Source organism: Chelon labrosus (genome assembly GCF_963514085.1).
Source record: "Chelon labrosus genome assembly, chromosome: 22".
Lineage (NCBI taxonomy): Eukaryota > Metazoa > Chordata > Actinopteri > Mugiliformes > Mugilidae > Chelon > Chelon labrosus.
In genome coordinates, this window is record NC_140355.1 from 12,115,760 (window position 1) to 12,139,350 (window position 23,591).

Consider the following 23,591-nt stretch of genomic DNA (forward strand, 5'->3'; position numbering starts at 1 on the left):
ATTTTTCTAATTATTTTATTTTTAAACTGTCTTTTTTTCAAGAGTGTTTTTAATGTGCAACTGAGTTACTGTGACCAAGCAATTTCCCTTGTGAATAAAATCTAAGTCTTTGCACCAAAGATACTTGCCCACCTTCAGTACATAACATGTACTTTTATGACCTTCCTCTCCCTCTCTTCAGTCTGGCCTATTTGACCTTATGAGACAGGCCCTGGATCAAACTCCAACACTACAACCATCAACAGGTTAGCCCTTGCCCTTGAGGAGGTTTTATGGCTTATTATCATAATAGAAGTTATTACCTAATATCTTAACAGCTGCCTTCAGGCTTGAAGCACAGTACAGTGCGTGCACGATTCGCATCAAGCGTTATGAGCTGTCATCTTTGCCACAGCTTAACGTCCCCACCCCAAACAAAATGGGAGCAAGTATTTATATAATCTCCATAAAACGCAGATGACATTGCATTTGAGCAGGCTCACTAATTCACGCCAGGTTCACGTTTCGCAGGGGAAGAACTTTTCACCTTTACGGCAACACCCCCTTAATTGGGCATGAAACTTTCTCAGAAATATAAATCACAAGTTTTCAGGTTGGGCTTAAAATAACACTCATGCCCTTGTTCACTGGAAGAATAACAAGTGACATTCGTTCGCACTTGAATGTAGGAGGTGATCCACAGTCTGTATTTTGTGCAAAATTTTTTAAAAAAGTGACAAAAAGGACAATAAAGTTAAACACAGAGTGGGAAAACAGAGATTTTTTTGTTTGACTAAAAGGTCTGTTTTCTTATTCTTCATATTAGCTCCACACTGTAGATTGTGTCCTTAAATCTTTGCAGTGATGTTGTCTTAAGAAGGAATTACTTGAGGGCTGGTATTTACAAAATGAATGACAATACTGAAAAGATGTCCACATACCGTTTTAAAACAGACTTAAAGACACAGTCCAGCACTACTAACTCCCCCTTCTGGCAGTGAGAGTTATTACACAAATACTACCATTTTTGTTTGTCCTCGCCATCAGTTGCTTTCAGACTCTAATCCTTCCTCTGAATCAAGAATTTATTTATCAGGAGCATCAGAACTTTTTGTTTGATGCTTCATGTATTGCATTTAACCTTTTCCTGATTGCCAGAGACGATAAATCCATAAAACCTTAAATACATTCATAACTCTTGTTCTTATGCAATTAACTCCACCATACTCCTAGTTGTTATAAGCTGCTCCATCTCCATGGTTACGGTTGCTCCCTTAAGTTATGGCAAACAATCATTGCTGCTTAAAGTAAAATGTTTTGCACCATGTAGCAATCATTGTCACAGACAAGACTTGCGGTATGTTCTGGTATATCACAAAAGTCCTACACTACAGCTTTAACCAGAAGAATCAGTAGCAATAAGCTAATTAGCTTATAATACATTCGGCACCAACTGAACAGAAACGGAGTCAAAACTATTTGACAAGTTTGATTTACTCCTGGAAGAGACCTCTGCACTGAAAACATTGACCTGTCTGTAATACTTCTCTGTCATCGAGGTCATGATATATCAAACACTGACCTATGAGCCATGACTCCCCTGAGATGGTGAAACTGTAAAACTGCAGCATGTGTTGCACAACTTCCTTTAGCAGGGAAAAAAAACAAATAAATGAATCTGACCCCTCTAACCTCCAATCCTCTTGAAAACAGACTGACAGTCTCTCAAAGTATTTCTGGCTATTAAAACTGAACAGTACGACCAGGATTGTGTATTTGAAGCTTGCTTAATTTCATTATTCTTTGTTTCCTTACTAACACCAATAAAGAAGAGTTTGTAGCTGACATGCGGCGATACAAAATATTCTGTTTTACAGACAATTTTTATTAAAAAAAAAAGAAAAGAAAAAGGTCGTACAGCTGAGACCAGCTCCGCTTGTAAAAATATCGTCTTAAAAAGAAGATACAAAGCAAAAGGAAACATTGATCATTTACACTGAACTTACACTGAAGGCCAGTGTTTTGTTTTTTTACTTAACATCAAAATAACAGTGTGAGGTTTCTATCACAGGAACACACTGAACTGTAATAGTAACCTGTATGAAGTGAAACCTAATTTATATGTGTGACTATCAGAAACAGTACAACAATGTAATAATAGTGAAAAATGTAACTTTTACTAATTTGTCGATGCGTCAATGATTTAAATAAAAGTTTTCTAAAGAGGACCAGCGGCACAAAAATTGTACAAAAATTTACTAAATCTTGCATTTCGGAATAAAACAACAATTAAATAAATATAATTTGGACAGTAAGACATTTGTTTCAGTGATATGAACAGAAGAAATGTCCCAGACTACCCAAATGGCTTTTTGTTTTGTTGTTTGGATCACAAAATGTCTTAGTGGTCTATAATATTTTTTATTTAGCACTGTCTCCATTTTATATGATCTCCATGACACATTTTGAAACCAAATGCTTACAGGGTCTAGACCAACCGATCTGCATTAAAAAAATAACAAAACTATCTCTAGAAAGTCTTCAGTTCACTGTACATTTCTCTTGGCTTCAGTCCATTCAGCAAAAAAGACATTCTCTCTAATTTGAGAAAACTAGGACTGGAAAATAATAAACAAAGCTCTCCACATCATTTTTTTTTTCTTTTTTTTTTTTGTAAAATCCCAGCAGAGAAGAGTTTCTCTTGCTTAGAAAAAGTCTGAGGCTTTCCGCCTCTTGGGAAGTTGCAGCAGATTGTCTGTGAGTGATGTAAGGTCCTGAGAGCTTGGCGTCTTGGCTTTGTTTGGTGTTGGCGTTCCCGAAGGAGTGGCTGGGCCACCAAAGGGAGACTTGCAACCTGCAACTCCGTGTGAGGGTGATGGGGTGTAACTTGCTCGTAGTGCTTTGTCTGTGTATTTGCTAGATGTCCGATTCACGAGCCTCTGCAGAGCAGGCGTGAGGGCTGGGCTCAGACCTTTAGGCGTTAGACTGCAACACAAAGATTGAAGTGCTCTATTAGTTCATGATACTCAAGAAATACTGTGGAAAACTGGTGGTGTAAAATACATGGTTTCAAATTTAAGCTTAATTTCTCTTCTGATGGATATGAACTGACAGAAGTCAAGTATCATTACCTCGCAAGGTTCTCTGTGACCTTTCGCAACGCCTCCTGCTTCTTTGCACGGTTTTTGGCAGCAGCTTCATTGGCCATCTTCAAACCCAGCCTCTCTCGTCTTCCTGGTTCTGGGATCTTTTAAAAACAACAAATCACGTCAACATTTTACAACTCAAATAATTAGAACTGAACGATCAACATTTCTCCACCAGCGACTTTTTATTACCTTAAATGATGGGCCATGATTCCTCTCAACGTATGGCGTGTCTGATCCATCCAAGCGAAATGGGGTGCTCTCGATCTCTCCCCAGGTCATCAGAGGAGACTCAGCCACACCTGAAAGAGCAAAAACTTTTAAATATCTACTCCAAGTAATAGGAAATTGCAAAATGATACCAGCGCTAGAGGAAACAATTTACGCTCAGGTGTATTGCTATACTGAGGACAATAATAAAACCCATTTACCAGGTGCAGGTGAAGGAGACCTTTCAAAACCATATCCATTCACTGTTGGGGAATCATGTGGGATTAGCTCTTTCCCATCTGGGCCAACTTTACCCTGTTTAAACTGCACAGAATAGATGACACATTAGATGAGTCATTCGGGAATTAAACATTTGTTTCAACTAAAGAACAGACTGAAATTCAGAGACAGCAATTTATTCAGAAATGTGGGGCACATATAGGCAACTTTGTGCTTCATTTATAATTTTACATACAGTAGCATATTCTGAAACTGTACCTGTGCATTGAGAGCTGCAGCCTGTTGAATCTGGCTTTTGTTGAGAGCCTTGCTGAATGGGTCTCCGGTAAAGCGGGTGTTCTTATGAACTACCTCCCTTGGCTTCTTAAAGAGGGCATCGTCATCTTTAACACCTGATAATAATAATAAAAAATAAAGATGCAAAAAACATGTAAGAATCTATTTCTCTCTCACAACTCAATATGCTCACATGTCAATGTTTAATGAGGCATCAAGCAGAAAAAAAACACAACTATCCGAGTTTGATCTTCTTACCTTCTGGATAATACATCAAGGCATTCTTTGCTTTGTACTCCCACGTCTCTAGTCCAGCTTTGACACATTCAAGTGCTGCCTTCTCAACTGAAGGCAAGGCAAGGTTCTTTTCATGGCGCTGGAAAAAGTTAGGAAGGGTTATTGAATGTTACACAGAAAATCTCAGTTACACACAAAAAAATCGTGGGATGCATGTAAGATGCAACAGTTTATTCACAGTATCACATTTTGATCTAAAGTTTTATGACTGGCATGGCAGTAACCCAGAAGACTTAACTTATTTATTCTGAATTTAGCTAAAATAATCAGCACATACAAACCTCTTTGTATTCCGCCTCAGCCTCATACAACCAGGCATGCTTCAGCTTCTCCTTGTCTTCTGCCAGATCCATTATCTGCTCAAAGGATGCATTATCCTCACTGGTATTTTTTGCAAGAAAACGGTCCAGACAGGGCAGCTGCTTCTCTTCACTGTCTTCATCCTTTCTCTCTGTAGTCAAATCATTTACAAGTTAGTTGAATTTACAGTTATACACGTCCATATTTAGACCAAGTGAGGAAGAGAGGAATATACAGTATGTAAAACTATTTAAGTAAATTGCAACAAAGGGTTTTAAGCTGAGATAACGCTCTGTAGCTCTGAGAATTATTATTATTGTGTTTTTTAAGTAAAGAAACTTACCCCTATCCAACCCTTTATTGCAGGGAGTGGAGGAGGGAGATCCTGTGCGACCCACTGGCGTCTCAAAGCTAGCAGGAGTTACATCTAGCAGACAAGAAAGACGAAGGGAAAAAAATGTGTAAGAGAAATTCGTGGGAACCAAATAAAGTATTTGCAATTTGAACCTAGTATAAAGGCTAGTATAAAAACTACTATATTATCATTAGTTTGTGGAATCAAAGTACAAGAACTGTGTTCATTTTCTATACTCGTTGAACTAACAGGGCGCAGAAGACTGTGGCGTAGATTTTGTCAAAGACGATCCATATCGGATGGAAATCTCTCTCATTCTCTCGAGGTCTCCACTCTCCTCCGCGTCAAGATAGTCCTTCTGGGCTTGCAACTTTGTCACGTCTGGGAAAAAGTCCCTCTGGATGATCTTCTCTAAGCTCTGTCAAGAAACACACAAGTACAAAAGGTACAATTTAGAGCTAATATTATCAGCGAGTATTAACTTGTGTCAGATTATCAGCAATATGATTTAGCAGTAGAGAGATGCCTGGATTTGAGGAAATTGTTGATTGTCGGCTTGCTATAGCCCAAAATAAAAATAATGAATAAAGCAGGATCTGTTCATCAGTTTCCTGCCATTATAAGTCTTAACTGTTTTAAGAAAGTTAGTTAAACGTAACCTCATCTATATATAAAACGTATTTTACTGATATATCTTGTCTGATGTCCTATCATGATGAAAATACTGCTACTGACACCATCTCCGGCTTTCCTTACAAAAGCAAAATGACCCCCTTTCCCCACCATTTTCAGTATACAATCTATTGGTCACTAGATTAGTTTAAAAACAAACAAATAACAGTATTGTTCAGCACTATGACGTCCATTAAATAGAGCTAGCAGTGTTGCTCTTATGCTAACGTGCGTCTCTCGTCCCCGGGCGTCTCTGTTGTTACTACAAACAGCTTGTCATTTACCTCAATGTACTCCTCTTCATCGAGGACCTTTCTGTTCAGCTTCGTCTTCTCGTTCTCCTCGGGTTGTTGTCGGAGAGCCACTGTTGTGACCGCTGAAGGTACCAGGGTCCCGGACAACGCTCTCCTGACGCTAGCGCTGCCCTCCATTGTGGGTCCTGTTAGCCTCCTAGCCAAACAGCTAAAAAGGGGGTCTGTCTACGACAAACACCGACTGAACGGAAACGGAGGGCGACTTTTCTACGTGACTAACACCTTTAAATAACAGAATCCGCGTGGTAGATAATTAAACTGTTAAAACAAACTGAACACAGCCTACTGTTACGTCTTGGCTAACTTTTAGCCTCCTCAAAACACCAGCGTAGAAGCAACGTACTTACGTAAGGTCTGAGTGGTTGCGTCACCGGAAGTTCGCGGCTTGTCAAGAAACTTCCAGTATAAGAGTTGAAAGCGTATTTTGCCACATCAGCCTTTATTGTGACAGGAATGTAAACGTAAAATAATATGTACTGTGATCAGAGTAAATATGTGTAAATATGTCCTTGGACAATAATGCAACTGAAATTACAGCCAAAACGAAATCTACTATGATTTTTAAGACAATTTCGATGACATACACTATAAACAGTATTTGTATGCTACCTATATATGCTGTAATCTGTTAATCCTGTCATGAAATAGTTGTTAAATGTAATGAAATATTTAAATTACATGTGGGTGTTTTCAGTGTAGGTTAAATTTTAAATTGCGTGGCTTATAGCTTGAAAAAAACAAAAACAAAAGAAAGTTAGATTTTTCCATTAAAAAAAACTTTATTTGATGTCAAGGACACTTTTTTTTTTCAAAACTTGTGCAAACCACAAAAAAAAAGAAAGAAAATGAATTAACTTTCATTGTTAGCATACAATGCCAGTACTTGCACACACACAACCAGTCAGACTCACAAAGGGGCTTCCTACGTCGCATGATTTGTCTGACAGAAAAAGCTATTCTTTTTTTTTATTCTAGGTTAATATATTTTTTTTTGGCTATTATATTTAATGACAGTGGCCAGCAAAATTCTTTGTATTTAAACAACTCTCTTTTTTTTTAAATTGGTTTTAATTTTCTGTGTTGCCCACAACAAACGACAGTCTCTTCTGACGTCTCCACTTTGCTCTTCGGTTTTTAAACCAGACCTGTGTTGCAGAAAAAAGGCAATTTAATTATATTGTTTGACTCACATCTTGTATTGTCCCATTACATAAACAGAAGAGTGTAAACACATAATTAACCAACACAGAAATTTTATAGAAACACAACACATAATCAGAGCTCCACGGCTATAGTATTTAAACTTGCACTCATAAGGTTTCACCTGCTATAGCTGTAGTTGGCATTTTGACACTTCATTATTAGCTGAATTTGACAAAGCAGCCTTACCTCTACTCTTTCTTCTCTTAAGTGAGTGCGCTGTGCTAGTTTTTCCCTCGTGTTCACGTCTGGATACTGGTTCTGCAGGAACAGCTCCTCCAGCGCGTCCAGCTGCTCCTCAGTGAAAATGGTGCGGTGGCGTCTGGTTCGCCTCTGCACCTGACCGGGCGTCTGCTCCTCCGTGTGAGCGTCTCCCAGCAGCCTGCACTGGTCTGAGACCATCGCCGGGGTCCATCCGTACTGACAGGCTGCAGGGAAGAGATCAGATTTGAGGTTAGGGAGCAGAATAAGCACCGCCAAAGACTAAAACCACTTTAAAACGTTTATAAAGAGCTCAGGGTTTGGTCCTACCTTCATGAATGAAATCAGTCTGAAACATATCTGCACAGTGGGAGCAGTAGCAGCAGCACAGGCAGGCGTGATGAACAGTCTCTGTCTGGCCTCCAGCAGGGCTCACTGTCTTGTCTTTTAGTCCGAGACCTCTTGTTCCACATGTCCGCTTATCTCCATTACTGTTTGGATATTTGCTTAGTATGTTTTCAATAGTGAAAGGAAACTTTTGCCTCTCCATCCTGATCAGTCCATTCATTTCCAGGGAAATTCCAGTAAAGCACAAAGCAGTGGTGATGACAGGATATTGCCTCAGTCGCTCTTCTCCTTCTCCCCTCGCTACAACAGCGTGTCAGGCCCTTATAGTGAAATTGGGAGGCCAAAAAAATAGTAAAACTATAATCCCCCCTATGGACCAGACACATAAAACGGTTGAAACTTAATTCCTAGCTAATCTGGGCAGTTTTGTGAAGAGGTTAGGGAGGACGGCAGATTCCGTTAATCTTGCTTCAGTCCTTTCTCCAAAAGAAATCAGATTTCACTGCATAAAATGAGAAGTGGAGAGCTCCTAAGATCCTTATTGTTGAGGTTTTAGAGAAAAGGGGATTGCTCGGTATTAGAAACCTGGATTTAAAGATGAACGTTTTTTTTTTTTCGGTGTGGCCAGACACTTGTGCATGCTGAAGCCGAGGATTAGCTCTTAAATTCATTTCATAAATGTCACTTTCCTGTTTAGCTTTATCAACAGTCGAGTCTTAATTAGATTTGTCCAGTAATTACACAAGTTGTCACAGACAACAACAGTGCATACTAATAAGTAATTAGCAAGTTACAGGATGAATGGATGACTCATTATTGCCGTGTCAGTGACGTGTGGTGACACTGATAGATTTGCACGTTTGGCTCGATACAGATAAACACACATGGCGAGAGTAAATTCAGAAAAAAAAAGGTGGTTTGTATTCACAATCGTGCATCGCGTGCCTTATCTGTGCCGTGCAGTCTTTTCAGGCTGACTTCTCTGACAATGTGCACAGCTGAGGTAAAGCTATTACAGGTTAAATTCATCCCCCCCGACAAATCCTGTGATTTCATACAAGGCAATACACCTTTTTTTTTTTTTTTTTTTTTTTTTTTTAGAGAGAGAGAATTAATGGATTTCCACAATCTGTGTTAAGCTCCCTTTATAAGGGCTTTTGAAAACAGATAACAATAAACACCATCTCATCCTTTTCACTTGGGTTTAATAGCGTCCAGATTGTTGATGTATAGTTTGCGGAGCGTGTGAGATCGCTATCTGCGCTTATTGTGGCTCTCAATAGAAGGAATTGTACCACACCGCCACTGGTTCAAACAGTTCAGAATTCATTACTGGGGATTAGAATGATAAAGGTTCATTTTGTTGTTGTAAGCAATATTTGGTACAAGAACTAAAGTGAGGGAAACCACCAGCACCCCATGGCAGATAAAGTTTTTGTGGATTTTTTTTTACTTTGATGTTTGTCTCTTCCATTTAACATGATACTCCCCTGAAGGGATGCTCCAAAATTTGTTTATTTCAAAACCACATGATTTTAGTAGCCCTGCTTCTAACCTTCAAAACATAAGCTTGAGGAGTTGTAATAGGGAAATAGCAAACTTTGCATTATCATGATGTGTTGCTGCAGTATTGCACAGTTATCAAGCAAAATGGGAACTGTGTTTTTTGTTTTTGTTTTTTTTCCCAGTGTAATTATCACAGACTAACATGCCTTTTAGATAATGGGTTTGTAGTCGGACATTTCCCATAGCTATTCATTTAAAAAAAAAAAAGTGAGAGGAAACATGAGAGCGTGATAAATAAAGGGCACTAATCAAATCATCACAATTTAGGAGTATAAATACACCCACACGCCGACTGCTGATAAACGAGCAGAGGACTGCGCATTGCATCAGACTGTTGATGTGTGAAAAATGCTCAGTGTTTCTGCTAGAGGCTCGACTGGGACCCGGCAACCTCCTGGGGAAGCACAGATTGCAGCTGTGCAGCCAGGAAATGCAGAGGATCACCCTTCCTGTCTTGTGCAAAGAAACGCAGTAACTGTACTAACAGTCTTCAACAGTAAGGAATGACATGTAAGGGATCAGAAGAACCACCACGGGGAGGCTGGAGCTCTACAGTGTCTCTCTCTTATTGTGTTTTTCTCATAAACGTCCCCTGGGATTTCAAAATGAGCTGTGGGACCTGGTGTTTATCTGTAGTTTGTCTGGCATCAACATCAGCCTGCACAGTTAAAGTTAAAAGGCTGGCTGTATGTTTTCTTATTTAAATACGTTTGTATGCCAAAATTTAAATATGCATATATATTTATATGCAGATATGCAGTGGAGGAGTGATACTGTACTGAATTTATAGGATGACGTTACATGATTAAAAGATATATGCATATTTTCTCAATGCAATGCATCCTATTTTTCCACAGGCTTTTGTTGCAGTCAAGTACAAATGCCTGCCACCATCTTAATATACATTTTACTATGTTTTACACTGATCATTGCCTGTATTAAGAAGCCTGTAAGTGCAGTTTTAACAATAAATGATTGAACAGAAAACATTAATCTTTGAGGAGAGTCATTGGATCAAATGTTTTAAGAAATAAATCCAACACTACGTTTTCACCAATGCACCTTAAATGCAAGACAGAAATTAGTCCTCAAACTCGTTGTTTTTGCAAAGGTACTGGTCTAATGTATATTTAGAAATAATAATAATAAAAGAAACAAGGTCAGAAACTGTAAATGGTCCCAGACTATCTTCTTTTGGGCCTTCCAACCAAGCATGTAATATTAACAAATAAGAGATTGTATTGTACCGTATTGTTGTAATGTTTAGTTTATTTACTAATTTGCATTGTTCAATGGATTTTTAGAATGGATTCATTGTTAATTTGTTGTAAAAGCAGAAACTAATACAATTTTTAAATAGTTAAAGAACAAAATAGACTTTATTTTAGTCATAAAAGGCGAGTTTACCCACCCCACCATAGAGCAGGATGGAGACTAGTGCAGAGTAGTACGCCCCCTTGTGTCAAAGGACTACAACGCCCAGTGCCGTACGGCGGAGCGACACGGCGCGGCAGGCAGCCCGCCACTCGCGATAACTTGCGTCGGGGGCAGCAGCTGAGCGGAAAAGGCGGGAGAAGACTGCCGCTTCCGCGTCCGCGCAGCACAGCGAGACATAACATAGGGGCAAAATGGACGATAAGTTAATATCGGCTGTATTTGATTACCCAGAGCTGTACAATGTCACTTTGCCGACTTACCGCTGCACAGAAAGTCGGGCAAATGCTTGGAGAAATATCAGCATCGCACTGGGTCTCTCGTGTAAGTATTTGGTTGTTTTTTTTGTTTATCACAACTTTACTGTCAGTTATTATTTGCACTGCCGACGTTGGCGTGGGAGACCAAACAGATAGAAATTAATTGCAGTGTGCTTCTAGAGATATTCCGCACATCCGCTGCGCGCAGTTTGTGGCTTTTTTTTTTATTTTGTATGTGCACGGCTGCTGCCCGGTGGCGTGGATGCCAGCCGCGCGTACCGTGCTAGCGGTAGCAGGCGCAGCTCGCACGCCGTAGGCCGCGCTGCACCGAACGGCACGGTCGAGTTCCTCTGCGCCGCCAAGCCGCGTGTCCGACACACGGGAGGGACACACGGCGCGAGGAGGAAACCTGCGCCGAGCGTCACGGGCTCGCCCGTGTTCACGCGTGCCTTCCGTGTCGCTCGTTAAGGCAGGAGCTCCATATAAAGTGAAAGCTTCTCGAAGTCTCAAGGAAGCGGCGGTAGCGGCAGCGCCACGGTGTGCTGGAAATGTCAGAGCCCGGGGACGGAGGCCCCCAGGCTTAAACACAGCCAAGTGCACGGACGGTTTAAATAAATAAATAAATAAATAAAAACACTCATGACCTCCAGACTACATAAAATTATGACTTTGACCTTCATTTTTGGAACTTTTTCAAGACTTATAATCCAATTATTTTAAGTTTTACTTGAACAAAGTAGTATTTTGTCCTCCCTGCTGTATTTATATTACATGTTACACACCAAGCAGGCAACTCTACATACAAGTGTTCACACCTATTGTTAAAATGCATCCCAATGTGTTTATTTGTCATCATTTGGGATGCTGTAGAGTTGTGACTACCTGCTGTCTCAAAACAATGGATCACTATCATTACCGCTGTCTCTAGCCCAACAGCGGTACATTTCTTGATCGCTGAGCGGCCCATTCATCAGGTGATCTCATGCATGGTTCGACTGGAGGTTTGTCACAAACTACAATTACAGCATGACTGAGCATTAGGTCACTCATGATGTAGCCATCCAGGTGTCCGTGCAGCAGACTAGTCACTTAAACTACACGCTTTTTGTAGTTTGAGTGACGTCCGAGTTGCGGACTGCTTCATCTTTGTTGTCCACGCTATTAAACTGGGTGCATTATAAATATAGGCAGCAGAGGTTTTTTTCCTGTGATTTCCTGCTCCTTACACTCTGATATTTTACTTTTCAAGCCGAGGAGTGTAAAAGAAAATGGAAGAACATGAGAGACAGGTACCTGAAGGAAGTCCGAATGGAGATCAAAACCAAGAAGCAAGGGGAAATTGTACAAAGCAGATGGAAATACAGACAACTCATGAACTTTATCGCCCCCTTCACCGGATCAAGAAGTGGAGTGGCAGACTTCTGTAGCAACAACGACGATGACCACGACAACCCCGACAACGAGTCTGCCGGGGCAGAGGGAGAAACCACTTTGTCCGAGGCAGTCAAGACGCCGCAGAATGCTACGAAAGTCCCCGGGAATCCACCTGACCTCAAGCCCCAGGTGGCATTGGTAACGCAGCACCCTGCAGCATCTCAAGACACACAGATGGCCCAGATGGCAGTTTTAGCCAAGGGGCCTTCGGGCCCAAGCGTCACCCCCAGCAGCAATACCGGACGGAAACGGCGACTGATTCAAGAGTCGCTGTCGCCGCCGTCTTCTCAAAGTACACCTTCGCCAACAAAATGGCTGGTCAAAGACAATGGCGCCCACTCATTTCCCAGCAGGCCACGGGATGAGGATGAACTGTTCCTGCTGAGCTTTGTTCCCGCTCTGAAGCGACTCGCGCCACAGAAAAGGTGCGAGACAAAAATAAAGATCCAGCAGATTATGTACGAAGCAGAGTTCAACATAACTCAGCAAGAGTCTCAAGAAAAAAAGGTGGAGCAAGAAACAACGGACTGATCTAAACATTTTTTTCTGCAAACCTCTGCCACAACTAAAATATCTATTTTTCTTTCTTGACAGCACAAAGTGGTAGAGACTATTTTTCACATGTCTCAATTTGGTGTGTCTCAATTTGTGTATTTATTAGACAACAAAGACTTGCGCAACTTAACAGAAAATCAGACAAGTATTAACATCTTCATTTGCATATCTTTACTGTCAATAGAGTAAATTCACATTTATAAAAGTTGTTTCATGTTCAGCCAACCTTCATTTTTAACTCTGTAATAATCTACAGTATTTTACATTTAATTACATTGACATACGGTGAACTGAGCAAAATAAAAGCTTTTACAGGTCGGAGCGAACACTGTTTTATAAATTACTTTTCTTGCTGCTTACATGCATTAACACATTTCTTTTTAATCACATCTAAAATAAATAGACGGCACTGATATGATGAACGTGTGTGATTTTGATCATTTTTGCTGACGAGACGCATCATTTGTGACGATCTGGTACAGCTGAATGAACGGCAAAAAAAAAAAAAAAAGAAACCATTCATTAAGGCTGCGTCCAATATCACTCCTTCGCATGTAAAAAATATCTATTATAATATACAACTCATTTCAGATATTATTTCGTCTTTTAGCAGCTGATAGTGAATGTGTTCATGAGAAGAGTCCATATGAACAGTCCTCTAGCGGTATTCACAGCCTCGTACGTAAAAACACTTATTTAAGGGCGGAGGTTACAAGCTGCCATGTGTTTGTTGGAGTTATTAGAACTGGCATACACAGATGATAAGCTAACATACTGTAACTTAGTTGTATAAAGCTTCTAATTCTACAATATGTCTGAGGTTATTATACTTTAATTATGCCTTTATGTTTTCTACATCAGATAACCTGGTCGTTAGGCTGCTGAACCGGCTAGACAGTTCCAATGGTTGCCTAGCGACGTTCTCACAACATACAGCTAACTTTAACACGTGGCGAGAATGTAGTATTCACGGCATACGCTGACGAGTTAGTTATTTGAAGGCATGGTACGATCTTAATTTTCTACTGAGTGACATGCTACGTAAGGAAGTAGTGAATGTTGGACACAGCCGTAGTGAATGTTGGACACAGCCGTAGTGAACAAAGAGAGGAGGAACATGGAAGATGCTCTTCCTATGATTCAATTCTACACGTAAAGAAGCCAGTAGGTTCCTTAACAGCAGGTGTGTATGGATAGGTCTTTTAAACAAGACGGCATGATAAATTAGTAACAGAAATAGCCATGGATGTAGATTTTTGAAGTTGAAAACCGTTATCAAGCAGCATGAAGTTTGTGTCGATGATGGCTATAAACATAAGGCCACCAAGGTTTTGAGGTTTGCCTTAGGAGCTTGAAACGGTAGAGATAACTTTATTTTGGAAAGCCTGCTTCGTTCAAATCTCATACGACTTGATGTCAAGGAGAGAAAAATCAGCATGAGGCCCAAAAAGTTTGGATCAGTACCGCTAAACGTCGGGACAAACCACGGCGACGCGCCACGATGTCTCATCTCTGTCAGATCATTCGGGGGTTAACACGAGATGGTGACTTTCCACACGTTCATGCAATCAGCAGCCAAAACATAATCACCAGAGCGACAAACAGGAAGAGTCGAGACAGGAACTGCTCATCCATGTGCTGTGGTGTCCCAGGAGCCGCTGTTTGGGGAAATTGTTAACAGAGGTTACTTGGTACATTGTAGCTGAAAGACACAGACCGATCGTTGAGGAGAGTGGAAAAACATAAGTACCTGGAGGAGGTCTTCCGTCATTGATGTTAAAGGCTGTGGCAAAAATACCGAATGGAAAGGCACCGATTCCAAATGACATTTGGAAACCTCCATCGCCAAAGCCAAATCCCTGAAAACCCTGTAAAATATATGTTTTGTTATTAAAATGACAAAGTGTGGATCTTCTTAAGCGGCAGCAACATCTTCACCATATCCGTTCAACACACGGTAAGTGAGATGTGACGCAACGGTCGGTGCACTTTGTTGTCATTCTCAAGGGACACGCTGCATCTCAGCTCTTAACATGTAATAGACCCCAGTGGGAAATGTCCTTTTAATGAATAGTTAATGAATAGAGCAGAGGTTTACACTACAGCACCTTCATCATCGGACGTAATGGTTTCATCATGATGTTGCTGACGTGGCACTAAACAAAAAAAAACATGTTTGAAATGAAGTAAGCCTAAAGGTACTTACACCACGGTTTTCTGGCTCAGGTCTTTGTCCTTGTGGTCGGGGTGGAGTTCTTTCTCTAAAACACAAATGCACATTTTATAAAAGCAATCCTTGTGAATACACCACTCATGAGGTTTAGAGTTAGTCAGACCTGTCCTGCCACACTAAATCACCCACCTAGGGTCCTGCTGATCTGTGCTTCCCCGCCCATACAAGGGGATCACCTTGTCTCGACAGATGCCCGCTTTACACACTGGACACACTTGTCTGTTGGGTCGGGTCTCCAACCACTGCATAAAGACAAAGAAATGTTAAGTTCTTCCGTTCATAAAACTGCATTTGGCATTTGAATGCGGTGAAAAAAGTAAAGGGAGGTTCAGCTTACCTGATGCAAACAAGGCCAACTAATCAAGTGAAGATGCAAAGGAGGACGACAGATGGACAAGGGGAGAAGATATAGATTAGTTTCACTTTACATATGCTACATGACAGAAAAGGCATCTTGTGTGTATAGAAAAAGGAAATAAACAATTTGGGGTTTAAATTCTACTGAAATCTGATGTGAAGCCTAAGCTATGTTTCGAAAGGTGGTGGATCTGGCTACAGGGGAAGTGGAACTGATCTAAATAATATGTACGTTACACAACAAGCTCTACGTCAGCATTTGCGGAAAATACTAGGTGTAAGCTTGCCATATACAATCAAACAGGCGACATTAACAGATGACAGAGATACACAAATCAACTACTATGTCAGGATTCATGTGTGTTTTTAAATATCTCAGTCTTAATGCGTGTGTAAAACAGGTTGTGCTTTACAAACATACACAACACAATTACTGTTAAGAGGACGCCCAACAATGAGAACAACTGACGACGTTAGTGGTTTCAAAGTCTGACTTTCACAATTTACGCTGACCTCTAGGATTTATACCGATAGGCTGATGTGGCCTTTTGTTCAATAACTTGCTCAATAATATGGGAGGCAGCTGTGAGTCAGATCAATCTTACAAAAAGCGGTTTGTCTGGAATCCTCCTCAGTCTCTTATGACCTTAATACACCGATTGATTTGGATCACAATTTAAAAAATGTAAACACAGCCAGTGACTCTGTTCTTACCAGAAGAGGTGTCCACACAAGCTGATCACCGCGTCCTTGGCGGTGTCCAGACATATGTTACACTCAAATGTGCTGTCCTGGTTGCCGCTGTCGGCCGCAGTCGAGCTGCTGGATCCGGGATTTGGGCTTTCAGTGGCCGCAGCAGAGCCAGAGCCAGAGCCAGATGGAGCTGGAGGAGGTGGAGCAGCGGTGGCCATTTGTTTACGATAACAGATCTGCTAAACAACGAAGGGTAGGTAGGATCGAGGCGACTCCGCTGGCACCCGGTGCCTCAAAGTACACGCATAGGAAGATCCAGTAGACGGGATGTGTAGCTAACGAAGAGGAGAGTGAAAGAAAACAAATCAAACCAAAGTAAACAGCTGCTAGCTAGCCTCCATCTGGAAAGGGGATCCTTAAGCTAACGTTAGCAGGCGAAGAAGAGGTCTGACATAAACTGTCAGTTTAACTGCCTGACGGATAAACCGAATAAAATGCAACAAACACAAGGATGTTAATCTGTGTTAATCTAACGCATCGTTCAAAATATTATTAGTTGGTAAAGAAAAATAACAACTTGTGAGGAGTTGAGGAAAATATCCTTACTGCTAGTTGCCTCATACATCCGCTGCTCTACAAACCGGTAGTAGTTCCTAGGGGGACAGGGGGCGTGGCTACAGGCTGGGAGGGGTTTCTATGCCCTGAGTTACGCCTTCCAGGTTCTTCGGACAAAAGGCTCCGCCAATCAAGAATGAGTATTTCTAAACTGGAAACGTGGTTTAAAGTTGCTGACATCTTGTTTCCCTATAAAGTTAGTTTGTTCTGAAACTATACAATATATCTGAAGGGACTGCAGAATGACACTGGGAGTTTCATTCATCACATTTCATATTACATTTAGTTTCTTTCTCCCCATGGTATATGAGTACACAAACATAACCAGGTCTAATATTTTTTATTAAAACACAAATTGAAACAGAGATATAAATAGCTACTGCTTGGAAGCAGAGACAATTTTGCAATTTAAAAAATTTTACAGGAGGAAGTTACAAAACAATTTTTTACAACACGCAATTTAAGTAGAAAATTTCAAGTATTTAGTACTTATTGTTAAAGTATTTAATTAATTAATACTTATTATTTAATAGAATATACATATTTGAAGGTCACATGAATTCTTCAATTCAATTATGTTTTATTTACATGTTGCTCAACAAAATACATTATATTACAAATGATACATTCAAATACATACAGAACCAGGACACGATAAAACTATGTCAATATACAGTACCCGAGTGTAAAGATTTTCGTTTTCAAGAGTTTTATCATCATGATAACAAAAGTTAATCACGTGTTGCCATTTTTACCCAGATTTACAATCCCGTTAATGCGCTTTGAGTTTTATTCCTGGGCACTGTTGACAAATATTCTAGTCTAATCTTAGATAGTGTCCATTGACTTGCACTTTGAGTGACTATGACCAACTGTACGAAATTCGTCCACCATTACCTCCTCAATCCTTGATGTCACAGAGCGCTTTAGGGTCCGTTTGAAGTCATTGCCAATGAACACATAGAGAACTGGTGAGATAAAGCTGTTTGCTGCAGCCAGGGTGGCCCCCACTTTCAGCCCATTTTCAAGCACTTCTAAGTTGTGGCTCTTTAAGTCTAACTCCAGCAGAATAAAGGTATGGTAGGGGACCCAGCAGCAAAAAAACGACAATATGAGCGCCACCATGATTTTGTAAGGCTTTGTTGACTTGATGGTCAAGCTTCTCAGCTTCATCCCAAGTACCGTGCAGCAGAATACAATCATTAGGAAAGGAATCAGGAACCCACAGATGAATCGAGTCAATACCACTGCCTTGTGTTCGGAAGGGTCACTGTATTTAGTGAAGCACTGAGTGACCGAGCCTTTCACTGTTGTTTGCCGAAAGATCAACGAGGGCAACGTTAGGAGTGCAGAAAGGACCCACATGAGAAAGACAGCTCCAAATGCTTTCTGCACAGTCCTGTGATTCTGCGACCATACGGGAAATGAAATCATTACACACCGATCAGCGCTGATTAGAACCAAGAGGAACACACTGCTGTACATATTGAGAAACAGGGCAGAGGAGGTGAGCTTGCAAAAGACCTGCCCGAAAGGCCAGTGAGACGTTATCATGTAGAATACCTCGAGAGGCAAAACGACACAGAACAACAGGTTTGAAACGGCCAGACTGATGTACCAAGTGGTGATGACCGTTGTCTTCATTTTACAGCCACAGATCCAAATCACCAAGGAATTTCCTCCAAGCCCAATAACACATATGATGATATTGACTGCCACCAAAACGAGTTGAGTGGGAGAAGTGTGAGATCTACCGAAATCCTGTAGTTCATTTGTGCTGATGTTGTTCTCTGTTCCATTTTCAGGAGTGTAATCTTCATAGTCTATGTAATCCACATTCATGCTGGCCACTTTTCCTGAAATATGAAGAACCACAATGTTTTTTTACGAACACAGATAACTATAGCAATTCACAATTTTATCAAAAAAGCAAATTTTTGTTTTTCATTTAGAGTAAATTAGGTACTCACGTTGTGTCGCGATGTGAACGCTCTCACTATGAAGTACTGCCTTCCTGAGTCCCTTGCAGCTGGATGTAATTTCTCACTTCTGTTTCTTGGGCAGTGTCACTGTGACGAAAGTAAGAAATGTGGCCACATAGGTCAAAATTGTTAAGAAATCTGGTTGCAGTGCCCGAATGGGGATTCCCACAACAAAAACACAACTAACACATTCCTGAACCAATGCCATACCTATCAAAGTTCTTAAGTTACACTGTAGTGTCTCCAAAGACCTAAGTTTAATAGTGATTTATAATTAGTATCTGTATCTACATCCATTAACATCACAAATATAACACATTGTTTCTGAAACAACCACGCACAGAAAACAGAATTTACTTTTCACATTAAAGTTGAACTGCTGTTTTTTACAACCTGTTGAAATGAACGAGTTTTGTGGCAGTTAATGTGTTATTTAGAGGCTGCGTTTCGGTGCCCCAGTCACTCCCACTATATGGATATACGTGGATCTAAATATCTGACGAATGACTCCAAATAACACCAAAGTTATATGGGTGAGTAAACGATCTCGTATTTTATGCCAGAAATAAGGTCTAGCTTGTAAAAAGACAGTAGTTCCCCTTTAAGACCCCCACTCAACAAACAGTTGTTGGAGTTGGATTCTACACATGTGTTAAGCAATTCAATATTTTGTTTCAGTTTTACATAAAAGAAAGCGTTGTTATAGACAATTTGACGCACGTTCTCAAAACTCACATGACGCCGTTATGCAAGAGAACAAAAATGCTGAGTATCAGTGAATGAATCACAAGGCAAACAGACAAAAAAATCAGTTTGCTTTAAACACGTAAACAAGCATTTTATACTGCTACCCAGTTTTATATGAATAGAAGTAGTGATTATACAGAATAAGAACCTTTGTACTTCTATAGTGTAATAATATTTACAGTATTATTATTAACATGTTGTGCACTATAGTTGACCGAGGTAGAGTTAAAATACTTTAGTTGTGATTGGGTAGTGAAAGTGGATGTTCTTGTTTGTACTTCAGCGCTTACACAACGATTTAGAACAAAATGTCTCACGGCTGTTATTACTGGCTACCATGCAGATTCATAGTATACAGACAAAACAAAATTAATTTGTAAAAAAACAATGCGATACGTCTGGCACTGTTTGTACTGTTTTGTATTGTCTGCATAAGCTTGGACATGCACACTTAGAGCTCAGTCCCTTGTATTGTACTTACTAGTCCTATGTCTTCATGTAGCTCCATGGATCTGGAGGAAGATCCTCTCATCTCACTGTGTACTGCACCTGCAATATATGATTGAAATGACAATAGAAACCTGTTTGACCTTTAACCTTTGACCATTGTTTAACATAGTCAGTAAATTACACCACACATGTGCTGTGTACATGTCCATGCATGAGCCATACATAACTTATACGTTTGTTTGACACTGGCACTTTCAAGTGCAATATTGAATAAATGATTTTAAAGAGAAGAATCTCAGTTCTTCCACCATTGGCATCTTTATCTCTTAAAAATATATATGTTTTTTTTATTTAAATATAATCTAATTAAAAAATACTCAGTAACATGACAACTACACGCTGAAGAAGACACTTGGACAGCTGCAAAAAAAACTTAGCAAGTCCAGCTGCCTTTGTTTTAGACAAATATGCATTGTTTTATGAGACTCTCAGAAATGTGGATTACTATTACTGATTCCGCTACAGTTGATTTTATTTGTTTTAAACTGATGCATTACATCTAAGGTGGCAATTTTATTTATTTATTTATTTTTTGGACCAGTAAAATCCTCACAATTTAGAAGATGGACCAAAGTTTTCCCCTGAATATTAGTTAGAAACTACCGATTGTCATATCCCTGTGGTAATTGGTCACTAAGAAAGACCAAACACCTGAATGATCAACTGTGCAAAGTTGGAATAAAAACTTAGAATATTAGTATATAAAGATTTTGGGTCTCTTAAATGATAGATATGTACCTAATACAATGTGTATAGTATGAAATGGGACAATAAACTGTAGAAGAAAATACTTTAAAAAACTATAAATTATTGACTTAAACTGTAAGTTTCGTTTTTGTAAGTAGCCTTCTTAAAAACAGTACTTGATTTAATGTTAGTCCAGCAAAAAATGGTCTTATAACTATGACCGTACGATGTTATGAAAAGACGTCTACCCTCCATCGGTTTACATAAACTGAGCATGCGCAGATCTGATTACTTTATCCCCGCCCACTGACCGTGACGTGTGGTCCTCTGTTCGCTTCAGGCTCGAGCTCTTCTCCTTTGGAGGAGGCCAAGATGGCGGCGTAGGAAACGGTCTACAACAGTTCTCGCTCTGTCTTAAAAACTTTTTAAAGCAGAAAAACTAAAGTAAGAATAGACAATTACTGTTCAGTTTGCTCCTAAGAGAAATGACAAGCAAGCAAGGCTACAAGAGGATACACGCAAGTACTCCTTCCTCACCTTCTAAAGCTCCCGACAAAAAACTAGCAATGGAGTCAGACGCAGCAGAAAACATCATCGCTACGCTGAAAATGGCCATCGAGGCGCAAGGGGCGAACATTGAAAAGAACTTTAGTGACCTGAAGACTACTATCAACTTCATCTCTGAAGACATCAAGGAGCTAAAAGGGAAAATGTCTCACACAGAAAAAAGAGTCGGGAAAGTGGAGGAAAAAATCCAAGTTCTGGAAAACAAGGTGAATGAATTGTCACGGTACAAAAGGAGGTGGAACCTGAGGCTCCACGGGCTCGGCGAGGAAGATGGCGAAGATGTTCGCAGAAAGGTGATTGAAATCTGCCAAAATATGGCTCCTAACCACGCTGAGAAATTTCCGGAGGTGCTTGATTCAGTGCACAGGCTCGGAAAGAGACATGACACCACTTCACCACCTCTGCCCCGCGCCGTCATCATGCAGTTCACCATGAGGCATTTTCGGGATATCATCTGGAAAGCGGCTAAAAAAAGCGACTACCTGATGGCTAAAAAGCTGAGATTCAAGGAAGACCTCTCTCCTGAGGACCGAGAGCGACGCAACCAGCTATGGCCGATAATTGAGAAAGCACGCAAGGAAGGGAAGAGCGCTTACTTCGTGGGAGCCCGAGCGTTTGTGGACAGAAAGGAGATCCACTGTCAGCCAGAGGCTGCTGATATCAGTGACATGTAATTCCGCATAAGCTGATGTGACTCTGAGGCTATATCCAGGTTTATTTTTTTTTACAATTTGAAGTTGATACTGACGTTTCAGATATGATGATAGAAGTATATATTTTTCATACAATTACTCAGGGTCAAAATTTGTAATGTTCATTTTTTACATGCTAGCATGTTGTTGCTGCTAAAACTCGTTTTGCACTTTATAAGACAGAGCAGTTCTGTGCTCTTCAAAGTTACACTTTTTCAAGGTTAAAGGCTAGTTACATTTCAAAATTTCTTCTTTATCTTTTGTTTCTTTTAATGCTCGAGGTTTAAGGGATAATACTAAAAGAAAGGCTTTATTGCTCTATGCTAAAAGCTTGAACACTGACTTTTGCATGATACAAGAATCACACTCTGGACCAAGTGATGAACATTTTTGGAAGTCTCAATGGGGGGAGGATTTATGGACGTCGCATGGAACAAACCACTCAGCGGGGACTCTGACTTTGAAACACAAATTCAATGGGAAAGTTATTTCATCAGTGTCAGATCCAAAAGGTCATTTTGTTTTGCTAATTGTTTCATTGAATGATCAGATATTTCTATTGGGTAATCTTTATGGTTACAATAACAAACAGGAAAATATGACCCTAATACAGTTAGTGAATACAAAGATAGATCATTTGATAAGTAAATATACAGACCTAAAGATCATTTTTGGAGGAGACTGGAACTGTTGCTTAAATGATAACTTAGATAGATGGCCAAATAGAAGTAGCGATTACAATACGTACATGTTGGACTTCATGAATGAAAGAGATTTGGTTGATATTTGGAGATACAAGAACCCTACAGCTAAGGAATTCACATGGAAAAATAAGCAAGGCACATTACAGTCACGTATTGATTACTGGTTAGTATCTGATTCTTTATCTGAGTACATAACTACAGTTAAAATGTTGCCAACGCCTTTGACGGACCATAAATCGATCTTTATGAAACTGAGTATGTCTGCCAGCCATCAATCAAAGAGAGTTAATTCATACTGGAAATTAAATAACACTCTTTTATCAGATGAATCGTTAGTAAATGAGATAAAAACGAAAATATGTGAATGCTGGGAAAAGGCATGTGCTGAGAATGTTTATGGTAAAAATTGGGAGTTTCTCAAGTTTGAATTGCGCTCTCTTATAATGAAAAGAGGAGCTGAGATGGTTAATAACAGAAAAAAGGAAGAATCAGAACTAATATCTGAAATTATAACATTGTCATCTCAACTACCTGAGAACTTATCTGAAGACAATAGAAATAGACTTCAGATATTACAATTAAGTTTAGATAACATATACATTCACAAAGCAAAAGGGGCCTTTGTGCGTTCTAGAAGACGATGGCTTGAAGAAGGTGAACAAAATTCTAGCTACTTTTTCAAGTTAGAAAAACGGCATAATAACTATAATAGCATGGTTAAACTAAGAACTGATGGGGACGTCACACAGGACCCAAAGAAGATCTCTGAATTGTGTGAAGTATTCTATAAAAATCTATATAAATCAAAATTGTCAATGGATAACATGGAGGACTTCTTTAATTCATTGGGTGATATTAAGGGCATTAGTAATTCTAACAAGATTCTGTGTGAGGCTGCCATCAGAGTAAATGATATTGAAGATGCCATCAAAAAATTAAAACTTAATAAGAGCCCTGGTAATGATGGCCTCACTTCAGAATTTTTTAAGCTGTTTTCTGCGGAACTTTCGCGCTTTT

General features: G+C 39.9%; 5 protein-coding genes across 5 annotated transcripts; 1 reads left to right on the forward strand and 4 right to left on the reverse strand.

Annotated features, from left to right (window-relative positions):
• Nucleotides 1-1,885: 1,885 nt before the first annotated feature.
• Nucleotides 1,886-6,399, reverse strand: ess2 (ess-2 splicing factor homolog). Its single transcript, XM_084572302.1, has 10 exons — nucleotides 5,760-6,399; nucleotides 5,053-5,221; nucleotides 4,792-4,875; nucleotides 4,430-4,599; nucleotides 4,110-4,227; nucleotides 3,834-3,967; nucleotides 3,557-3,659; nucleotides 3,318-3,427; nucleotides 3,111-3,226; nucleotides 1,886-2,964 (listed from the first exon to the last, which is right to left on the reverse strand). The coding sequence occupies exons 1-10, from the start codon at nucleotides 5,904-5,906 to the stop codon at nucleotides 2,685-2,687; spliced, it is 1,431 nt and encodes a 476-aa protein (XP_084428428.1). The 5' UTR covers nucleotides 5,907-6,399; the 3' UTR covers nucleotides 1,886-2,684.
• Nucleotides 6,400-6,856: 457 nt separating this feature from the next.
• Nucleotides 6,857-8,607, reverse strand: LOC311507794 (uncharacterized protein; the record flags this gene model as incomplete). Its single annotated transcript, XM_084572303.1, has 3 exons — nucleotides 7,521-8,607; nucleotides 7,179-7,417; nucleotides 6,857-6,934 (listed from the first exon to the last, which is right to left on the reverse strand). Exons 1-3 carry the CDS (start codon nucleotides 7,756-7,758, stop codon nucleotides 6,857-6,859), a joined length of 555 nt encoding a protein of 184 aa, XP_084428429.1. The 5' UTR covers nucleotides 7,759-8,607.
• Nucleotides 8,608-10,417: 1,810 nt separating this feature from the next.
• On the forward strand, nucleotides 10,418-12,768 carry LOC311507611 (uncharacterized protein). The gene is made up of 2 exons (XM_084572021.1): nucleotides 10,418-10,862; nucleotides 12,048-12,768. Exons 1-2 carry the CDS (start codon nucleotides 10,733-10,735, stop codon nucleotides 12,761-12,763), a joined length of 846 nt encoding a protein of 281 aa, XP_084428147.1. The 5' UTR covers nucleotides 10,418-10,732; the 3' UTR covers nucleotides 12,764-12,768.
• A 1,542-nt stretch (nucleotides 12,769-14,310) lies between these two features.
• rnf185 (ring finger protein 185) lies at nucleotides 14,311-16,705 on the reverse strand. The gene is made up of 7 exons (XM_084572022.1): nucleotides 16,677-16,705; nucleotides 16,092-16,405; nucleotides 15,358-15,376; nucleotides 15,150-15,262; nucleotides 14,994-15,048; nucleotides 14,538-14,655; nucleotides 14,311-14,445 (listed from the first exon to the last, which is right to left on the reverse strand). The coding sequence occupies exons 2-7, from the start codon at nucleotides 16,286-16,288 to the stop codon at nucleotides 14,348-14,350; spliced, it is 600 nt and encodes a 199-aa protein (XP_084428148.1). The 5' UTR covers nucleotides 16,289-16,405; nucleotides 16,677-16,705; the 3' UTR covers nucleotides 14,311-14,347.
• Nucleotides 16,706-17,201: 496 nt separating this feature from the next.
• LOC311507570 (chemerin-like receptor 1) lies at nucleotides 17,202-19,543 on the reverse strand. Its single transcript, XM_084571956.1, has one exon. The coding sequence runs from the start codon at nucleotides 18,525-18,527 to the stop codon at nucleotides 17,514-17,516; it is 1,014 nt and encodes a 337-aa protein (XP_084428082.1). The 5' UTR covers nucleotides 18,528-19,543; the 3' UTR covers nucleotides 17,202-17,513.
• Between the last annotated feature and the right edge of the window lie 4,048 nt (nucleotides 19,544-23,591).

Excerpts from the sequence above, each read along its gene's own strand:
- ess2 (XM_084572302.1), bottom strand. The coding sequence starts at position 5,906 with ATGGAGGGCAGCGCTAGCGTCAGGAGAGCGTTGTCCGGGACCCTGGTA. Across the intron at positions 5,222-5,759 it reads ATGAAGAGGAGTACATTGAG|AGCTTAGAGAAGATCATCCA; the intron begins GTAAATGACAAG and ends GTTTCTTGACAG. Across the intron at positions 2,965-3,110 it reads GTCACAGAGAACCTTGCGAG|TCTAACGCCTAAAGGTCTGA; the intron begins GTAATGATACTT and ends TTTGTGTTGCAG.
- LOC311507611 (XM_084572021.1), top strand. The coding sequence starts at position 10,733 with ATGGACGATAAGTTAATATCGGCTGTATTTGATTACCCAGAGCTGTAC. Across the intron at positions 10,863-12,047 it reads CATCGCACTGGGTCTCTCGT|CCGAGGAGTGTAAAAGAAAA; the intron begins GTAAGTATTTGG and ends TTACTTTTCAAG.
- rnf185 (XM_084572022.1), bottom strand. The coding sequence starts at position 16,288 with ATGGCCACCGCTGCTCCACCTCCTCCAGCTCCATCTGGCTCTGGCTCT. Across the intron at positions 15,049-15,149 it reads ACAGATCAGCAGGACCCTAG|AGAAAGAACTCCACCCCGAC; the intron begins GTGGGTGATTTA and ends TTTGTGTTTTAG. Across the intron at positions 14,446-14,537 it reads TGACGGAAGACCTCCTCCAG|CGGCTCCTGGGACACCACAG; the intron begins GTACTTATGTTT and ends TTCCCCAAACAG.
- LOC311507570 (XM_084571956.1), bottom strand. The coding sequence starts at position 18,527 with ATGAATGTGGATTACATAGACTATGAAGATTACACTCCTGAAAATGGA.